This window comes from Mycetomoellerius zeteki, unplaced genomic scaffold (genome assembly GCF_001594055.1).
Source record: "Mycetomoellerius zeteki isolate Tzet28-1 unplaced genomic scaffold, Tzet1.0 scaffold138, whole genome shotgun sequence".
Lineage (NCBI taxonomy): Eukaryota > Metazoa > Arthropoda > Insecta > Hymenoptera > Formicidae > Mycetomoellerius > Mycetomoellerius zeteki.
Window position 1 is genome coordinate 61,311 of NW_017256319.1, and position 9,571 is coordinate 70,881.

The 9,571-nt window shown below is 29.1% G+C and overlaps 1 protein-coding gene across 1 annotated transcript in view; it reads left to right on the top strand.

Annotated features, from left to right (window-relative positions):
* The window catches only part of MED15 (mediator complex subunit 15), a 9,902-nt gene extending 3,033 nt beyond the window's left edge, over nucleotides 1-6,869 (top strand). The window contains exons 4-12 of the mRNA XM_018462292.1: nucleotides 611-799; nucleotides 2,340-2,599; nucleotides 2,739-2,897; nucleotides 3,003-3,115; nucleotides 3,222-3,313; nucleotides 3,413-3,574; nucleotides 4,267-4,552; nucleotides 4,655-4,757; nucleotides 6,269-6,869. Coding sequence (XP_018317794.1) covers nucleotides 611-799; nucleotides 2,340-2,599; nucleotides 2,739-2,897; nucleotides 3,003-3,115; nucleotides 3,222-3,313; nucleotides 3,413-3,574; nucleotides 4,267-4,552; nucleotides 4,655-4,757; nucleotides 6,269-6,601 — 1,697 coding nt within the window. The 3' untranslated portion in view covers nucleotides 6,602-6,869. The remainder of the gene's footprint in view (nucleotides 1-610; nucleotides 800-2,339; nucleotides 2,600-2,738; nucleotides 2,898-3,002; nucleotides 3,116-3,221; nucleotides 3,314-3,412; nucleotides 3,575-4,266; nucleotides 4,553-4,654; nucleotides 4,758-6,268) is intronic.
* The last annotated feature ends 2,702 nt before the right edge of the window (nucleotides 6,870-9,571 follow it).

The window sequence follows — 9,571 nt, forward strand, 5'->3', positions numbered from 1 at the left end:
TTTACTGTTATATTGGTAGCTTGACTTCACGCGAATTTCCATGCTGGTTGATCAGTTGGAATTTGTTTGACAGAAGGTACTTAACGGAAATATTTGAATAAATAAACATGAACTACTATAAGCTACTGTAGTGCATGGTTGGAAAAATGCAATTGCATTGTTTTTAATTATTATGAAGAGAATACTTTGATCACGTGACATAAAAATGTGTTCTGGTTGGCTACATTGAGCCAGTACAAAATTACGCAAAAAATAAAAGCCTGAATAGCACGAAAATCCAGCAGATCAGCCAGTAATGTGGTAATTAAGCTACACAGTTTCTGGCATAACAGACTACATAATTTTCAACTAAAGATCACCAGACAATAACATTCAAGCAATCCAGCAAAAAAAAGCATCATGTAAACACAAATAGGTTCTAATTTCTAAGCTACTTAATGAATCATTAAATTATCAATGTTATTGTTAATTGTATTCTTTGTTTAATATTTTTTCTTATTTGTAAAATTTCAAAGTGTAACTTCCTTGTTCAGTATTTCTTTTTTGAAAGTCGGATTATTTTGCAAAATCTTATATGTATTATTTCAATGATATTCTATTCTTTTCATAGATTCCAAAAAGGGTGCAACTGGTAATGCACCAGGTACTGCTGGTACTAATAATCAAGGCATGCCTGATCCAATTGGTGCTCTTCAGACGTTAGCGCGTCAGGGCACGGGAAATAATCAAATGATGAGCATGGGAGGTCCTAACCATCAGGGTATAATCCCGCAACCACCTGCAAATACTGCAACTAATCGTAAGTATTATAATTTGCAAAGAAATAATCAGTAGTTGTACTATCTATTATAATAAATATACATAGGTACTATTTTCAGCAAATGTATCTGCTGTTTTGTTCAATCAATTGTTTTACTTTTCTTTCTGCTTAAACACTTAGCTCATTGTTTCAACTCTTGAATTCGTGAAATATTGATATTTCAAACGTTATTATTCGTTTCATGCTTTTTTGCTCACAAACTATTCAATGAAATTACTTACATCTTATATAAAACCGAGATGTAAGATGAGGATTAAATCCTAATTAAATCAATTAAATCAAGATTAAATCAGCCCATATATATACAGCACAAAACAGAATTTGCAGCAATATCGCAGCAAAATCTCTGCAATGTTACTATAACATGCAATGTTGCAAGCAGTGTTACTGCAACTTTTGTGCAACTTTGTGATGTAGGAAAGGATTAAATCCGTAATCTGCCGATTACGAATTAACTGACCTCATCAGTTAATAGAGCCATATGTTGTAACTTATAACTTATATATCCTTATTAGTAGGGATGCACGGGATCGTAAAATTACCGGATATTGCATATCGGATATCCTGACAAAATGTAACATCGAATATTCGGTATCCGGTCGGATATCTGACCGGATTCCGGGAAAATGTCTTAAAAAAAAGTCTATAGAGAAAAAAATTGTAATTTTGCACGTACTATTTCTTAACTTCTATCTAAGTCTAAAACTTAAATCTGACATGTACTATCCTTTTTCTAAAGAAGTATTTGATATAATTAACGATGTCAGACGTTTGATGTATGCTTTCATGTTATCATTGTATACCAATTCGTGCATTATGCGCAAAAAAATATAAGGATGTGCAATTTTCCATAAATGCAGTTGTTACAAAAATAAAACTGACATTTATGAAAAACGCATGGCCAAGTGATCTGCAAAAATCAAGCATTAAAGATAAAATTGATATAGAACTGAAGTTGAATAAAGATATCTAAGTTTGTAATATCATTTATAAGTATAAGCATCAAAAGACTAAAAAAAATGTACAAAAAATCTAAATAAATTAAAGTCAAAGTAGCAAAATTTTTTATTTTCCTTTGGAAGAAGCGTTTGAAAGATTTATTATAAGGGAAGAAAGCTCTACAAGTTTACAAAAACAAAAGAACTTATCAGAAAGATTGTTATTGTCGTAGATATTATGATTACACAGATTCTATATTTAAGATTTTTACGTTTTAAGTTTGAAATCATCTGTTTTCATATTAATAATTACTAAAGGAAAAAAAACAATAAACACAAATCATGAATAAATTAATTATAATAAATTAATAAATACAAATTATATTTATTTATATTCTCTTTTTGATTTATTATACATTGATTTCTATACATTCTTTTCTTCTATAATATTACAATATATCTTTAAATTTTTGCTGCAATGTACAAATATATAAATAGTTCAATTTATATATATATCTGAAAAATGTACACACACATCTCCAAGTGATAACTAGTTCGAACTCTTTTGTACGTTTTATTAGTTTTACAAAGTTTAAATCAACGACCTGCCCAACCAATGAATATGCCTGGTATGCAAAACAAGATGCCAGGTATGGGTATGATGCCGTCGCAAACTGGCGGTCCAATGAATCACATGGGCCCCATTCAGAGTATGCAAAATAATCCTATGCTGACTCAAATGAATCAGATGGGACAAGGAAATATTCCTCCACAAATGAATCAAATGGTGCCTGGGCAAATGGGTCAATTAGGCGCTGGACAGATGCAACAAAATATGCAGGTACGTTCTATACTTACCATTCTTTGTACGTAAATAAGTTATATAAGAATATAAAAAAAACTGCCAAAATAAGATAAAAGAATGAATTAATGGCATTTTATTTTTGTCATAATCAATTCATAGATTGCTTTTATCATAGTCCCAGATGCAGACTCAACTACCAGGGCAAATGAATAATCAAATTACGGGACCAATAGGCAATATACAAACTAGTATACCGCAGCAAATGAATCAAATTGGTCCTGGACAATTAGGCCCAGGTCAGATGCAACAGCAGTTAAATCATATTCAAAGAAAAGTATATAATACACTTATCTTTTTAATAATTCTTATTACCAATACTATTAATAATAATATCTATTAGTTGATATTTTATTAGTATAATTTCTATTTTCGTTTTTAGCCAAGTGAAATGATGAATACTGGATTTCCTGGCCCACGTAATGTTACGCCTAATCAATTCTTGAGACAGAGTCCATCTCCTTCAGCTCCAAGCCCAGCTGGATTACCATCGAGGTAATATTAATATTCTTTTTGAACATAATGTTTAGGATTGTGTGAGAAATATAGAGCAATTTTTCATATATCTGACATATAATAACAAAACAATATATTCCCATAGTAATCAAATGGTAGCCTCGCCTGCTCTAGTGCCATCACCAAGTCCTCAGCATGCCATCATGACAGGACCAACTCGGTCCGTGAATTCCGTAGGTACGTTCAGATAATCGATAATTAATAAACATAGGACAATATAAATAAGAAAAGGAAAAAATGGAATTATTAAATATGTTGAATTATATAACTATATAGGTATGGCATCATCTCCAAGCAGTTCGTTAAATACTCCCGGGGGCGTAGGCGCTACACCAAGTCCTCAGCAAGAAGATCAAGCTTACAGAGACAAAGTTAGACAGTTGAGCAAATATATAGAACCATTACGAAGAATGATCGCCAAGATGAGCAGCGAAGGAAGTAAGAAAATAAAATTATATAATTAATATAAATGACAACATTAAAGTTAATGTATATTAACACCATAATTATAACACCATAAAGTTATTTTTTATTGCGTACTTGACAAATGTTATCCAGGACATGATCCTGAACAACATTTAAGAAGTTTTAGCTGTCGCGTCGGTTGGACACCTTGTGTAATGCCGGCTGTACTGTAACTTTCAAGCCCTATAACTCGAAAAATACTCAATAAAAAATAACTTTATTATGATATTTTGGAAAGCTCTTGATATCGGTTATTAGATTCTGGAATCAAAAGTAGGGTGTTCTATTTAAAACAATCAATTTGACCTTAATCTAATGTTGATGACGCCACCCAAGATCAAACTGATAAGATCAGTAAATAGATCTTTTTGAAGCCTACAATTTTTGTCTGAAACACTTTTCTATAAAACTTATATTTTCCGAGATATTCAAGTGTCCCGATCTTTTTGGGATACCCTAAGAGCATCGACATGTAAAGAGAATTGAGAAAACTCTGCTATTCCAGAATGATTCAGATCATTTTCCAATATGACTACTATGATTTTATAGGTTTTTCAATAAAATGCCAGCTTCAATAAAGCGTTATGCCTTTCTAATATTAAACAATTCGAATAAATAACTACTGTGAATAAGTACTGTTTATATTTGTCTATTTTCTGTTGCAGACGTTGATAAACTCAGCAAAATGAAGAAGCTCTTGGAAATTCTATCAAATCCCAGTAAACGTATGCCGTTGGATACGTTGCTAAAATGTGAAGTTGTCTTGGAAAAATTAGATTTTAAGAGAGGAGACGGTAGTGTGGGACCGCCGGTAACAACATTGAAGGAGCATCAAATTTTCAGTCCACTATTAGAAGCCGTAAGCGCACATCTCCAAAGTCCGGTAATTAATCACACATTGCAACGCACTTTTGGACCATGTTTGGATGCATTATTTGGACCAGAAATAAAGTAAGAACGTATATATATATAAAAATCGTTTACATTTTTTATTTTACATAATAAATTTACAATTAAAAATTGAAATGTATTCTATGATCTGTATAAAAATAGAAATTTGCCACCACCTTTGAAGAAGCAAAAAATAGAGGAATCATCTAGCGAAATACCAGATGTATTACAAGGAGAAATAGCTAGATTGGACCAACGATTTAAAGTATGGGTAACTGTTTAGTATAGGGGATTACTCCCCAATGACCTTGACCTTGGCATATGTTATCAAGGTCATGACCCCGAGTGATCTTGAATAAATTTTAGCCGTTGTTCCTTAAAAAGTTATTAATAAAAGTTCATCAATTAAACCTAACTTTTGGACACGACTGCGCTCCGATGAAACAAATTCCCTATTTTAACAGTGCAAAATATTTTCTTATATAATTTCTTATATAATTTTTGTGTCTTTAGAGCAGAGGATTTGTGTTTTTAAAGCAGAGAATTTGTTTTTTTAAAAGCAGAAAATTTGTATTTTAAAGGAGAAAAAGTGTTGTTTTAAAGCAAAGAATTTGTAAACAATAAGAATCTCATTTTTAGACCGTACATGGTCGAAAACACAATCGATAAACTAGACCGGTCGAAGCTAGATCTTTTAATGCTTTAAATAATTTTTAATGTGAATTATATATGCTATAACTTGCATATACACCATATTTGTAGTCCTTCAAACCGCGCGCCGAATTTGGTTTTCCGGACTTATAAACGCAATTAAAATACTACAGTGATATCGCACAGAGAAGAAAGATTTGCTATGAACACAAAAGAGATTGCAAAATGTTTGCCAAATTTCTTTGCTGTTTATGGCATTTGCATATTTGATAAATATTTTGCATTTATTGCAAATAATTTTTATAGAAAGTATAAAAAAGAATATTTGTCACACTTGCAAATAATTTGCGATTCCTATATGTGCAAATAAATTTGCCGTAATGGCATAAGATTAGCGTTCGAAGCAAATTTTTTCTTTCTGTGCACAAATTAAATTGATAAGCAATTTATTTTGTTTATTATTGTTTATCCACGCTGCTTGAAAAATGCGTTATTGTTCCTACTATCGATTATTATGAAGAATATTACTAAGGCCTCGGTAGTCTAAAGGCTTAGGACGCTCGTACGGAATACAAGAGATCCGGGTTCAATTCCTGGCCGAGGTAGTTCAAATGACTACATATTTTTCGCAATAAATTTATTTACAGTTTTTCAGTACATTAACATCTTTCTAATAGGATGCCAAATTGAGCATCATATTATTAAATTGCTTATCAATTTAATTTGTGATATTACTATAGTAGTTTAATTGCGTTTATAAGTCCGAAAAATCATTTCAGTTCAAATGACTACATATTTAGTATATAAATTCACATAGAAATTATTTAAAAAGTATCTAAAATCCAGCTTCGACCGTAATAGACATTAAACTCTTACTTGTATATTCACATATACGGTCTTAATAAATCGTTTATTATAGTATATATACAAATATATAATTAATAATAAGATTGAAAGACCGCTAATGTTAAACATAATGCTTTAAATTAAGAAGCGCCATAATGGTCAGAACGTTAAGATAATATTTTCAGATTTGATTGCGTTGAAAGTCCGACAACCATATCGGCACGTAATTATAATTTCTGAAATATATAATTATTATTAATCATGCAATTTTCATTTTAGGTCAGTCTAGACCCAGCACAGCAAAGTGGATCGAGATGCATACAATTGATATGTTGGCTTGATGATCGTCATCTTCCATGCGTTCCACCGATCTCGGTTACAGTTCCCGCAGACTATCCTTCAACACCGCCTCGTTGCGTCATGGCACCGCACGAATACGAAGCAACGACATTTTTGTGTGCCGTACAAAAAGCCCTGAATGTCCGTATCGCGAAATTGCCGCGCCGTTTCTCTCTTTCTCAACTATTGGACACATGGGAGATGAGTGTGCGACAAGCCAGCGCACCAAAGGAAATGTCTATTACTGCCAGTACAGTCCTGATGGGTTTATAGTACAAATTGCGTAAATATCTAATGATAACGTTAAAAATGAATCGGTTAATATAGTCGAAAACGTTAGACAATAACACAAGCAATAGCAAATAAAAATATTAATTTGCTTTCTATATGCCACTGGTCTTATGTAACAATGTTATTACAAGCAAAAATGCTCATAAATACTACGAAAATCTATATGTTATACTATTACAATGAAATAAGCATATACTCTTCAAAAATCCATATTGTGACCTTCTTTCGTTATACCTGTAATATTAACCACAGATCTAATTCCAATATTGTTATTTTAAAAAAGTATTTTTGTATTTCTCCATTAGACATTTCTTTAACAAATTGAACGTGAAAAACATTTATCACTGATTGCTTTAGATTTATAATAATTATGAAATATTTTTATTAAATATATTTTTTTCAATTTTATATAACACTAATCAATTACATATAGTGAAGTGACAGTTTTTCCTAATATATGTTTATGTATATATCCGTATATGTAAATATAAATGTATAATACAAATATATAATAAAATTATGTAATTTACTGATTTATTAAATAAATACATTTCTCTATAAAATTTTTGGCAATTTTATAATTAATATACAGGCTATATTGATAAATATATGAAAAATATAAATGTCTTTTTATACAATTATTTGTAATTTTGCAAAAATTAATTATTCTATTACACAATTATATATTGCAGTATTTACATTACATATATTAACATGTACGTATATTCGTATTAAATACATGGTATCACATTAAATATGTCTAATTTACATCATTAAATCGGTACGCGCATTAAGTTGGTGTAGACTAAATATTTGATACACGTTTCTGTTTATTCTAGAAATCTAACTTTAATCTGAACCTAACAGTAGTAATACGACCCAAATCAAATCAAGCGTTTACAGGATTTTGCTAGGATCTTTGATATATCTTTGTATCAACTTGATCCAATACTCGCAATATTCGACAATATTAAACCGATTAAATCTGTAATTACACTAAAGTAATTCGCAAGCGTTCTATCGAGTGTATCAAGTAATTCGATTCGGACATAATACTTTATAGTACGCGCATCAAATACTCGGTGTAAACTAGGTAAACGATAATGACGTTACTAGACCCAGATAACCAAACGTGATTTAGCATATTGAGTAAACTGATGCATTGTATGAATTGTCTTATATTTGGCATACTGACATTGCTGACAAAAATAGGGTAAATGTTCAGTATGGCGCTCCCAGCTTCGATTTTCCTGTATTTTTGTAAATTTGTGTATTTTTATGTATAGCATATATTCTGAGAAGGAAAATTATCGGACAAGTATATATATAAGGAAATGCACTTTAGCCTGAATATTTTAGTATTCTTTATCAACAATCGTGGACAGAACGGTTGCATTTCTTCAATAGTTGTCAATAGGTGTCAAGCAGGTTTTCAATAATTTATAATTATTATATTTAGACTTTGAATTTAAAATTTCTTCAATAGCAATTGATGAATGAGATTTTTTATTTCTTCGTCTCGAATTTTTCTTATTACATTTACAACTGTATAGTCTTTGATCGTTAAATCCATCTTGACATTTCCCAAATTTGAAAAATAACGAGTTTGGGAAAACGCGCCAGATATATGTAGCACCTATATAATAATGATAAAATATAAATATAAAAATACAGGGTGGGGCTTTTTAAAACAAAACACCGAAATACATCAAAAATTGAATTATGCATTTTCTTTATACCAATTGATTCATCTCATTATTTTGTGCATAAAAGTATTAGGTATGATTTATTAAAAGATGAATAGTTTACGAGATATTTTATATTTTTTAAAAGTATCAAGAATAAATAATACATTTATTTATTGAAGAGTATAATAATTTTAATTTAATTGAAAACTATTTCTCAGACACTCTGTATACATTGTAATGTGCATGAAATTTTATAATATTCGTTACAAATTATTTACTTCTATTGATAAAAAAATCTGAGATTAAATGTATATAATAATGCACGTGCTGAAAGAATAGTCTAAATATTGAAAAAAATTAATTCTTTAGTGCGAATTACTTATTAAAGTGTCCTCGAATTGAATTTAAAAAAAAAAATTTCTTTTGACATGATTCCATAAAAATCAGGTCTGAAGAGGTTAAAATTTTTTATTTTCAAGATTCAAATATAATTTCGAATTATAATTTTTTTTATTATTTATATAAATTAATCAATAAATTTTTATTTTAATTAAAATCAATATTTCTTTTATTCATGATATTTTATCATAAATATTTAAAATAAATTAATATTATTTCTAAATGTTTAAAAATAATGTATTGCTGCTATTTTTTATATAAAAAAATTTTATTCTTTATAAAATTAACATATTTAATGATTTAGTTCATTTCTCGTAAATTATTTACAAGTCACGTTAATTTGTACGATATATATTTCATTATTATTATATTTATATATTTATAAAAATAAATAGTAATAATAATTAGTGTGTTTACTTTTATGAAATAAATTAAAATAGAACATTTGTATATTATCTCTATATAAAATTAAAATTTTGAATTTATATTAATTCATTGTAAATATTTATGATAAAATAGGACTTTGATTTGGATAAAAACTTACAAAAACGATGTTTGAAAGTTATGTATGACGTTTTATATTGTTACTCGATATGGTAACTTGAATCTTCCAATCATTGTTATTTGTCAAAATTACTCGGCAGCGTTCAACTTCATCATTTACACTTTTGACAGTAACTTTATTATCAATTCGCTCCACCATACTGATAAAACATCTTAAAAATATAAAAACAAATAAAAATTATACATGTATAAAGATTATGGATGCACTGTTTGAAAAAGGACAAATTTTAATGATATTAAATATAAAAAAGTATAACATATAATATAAAATAATATATAATAAAATAATAATTAATAATAT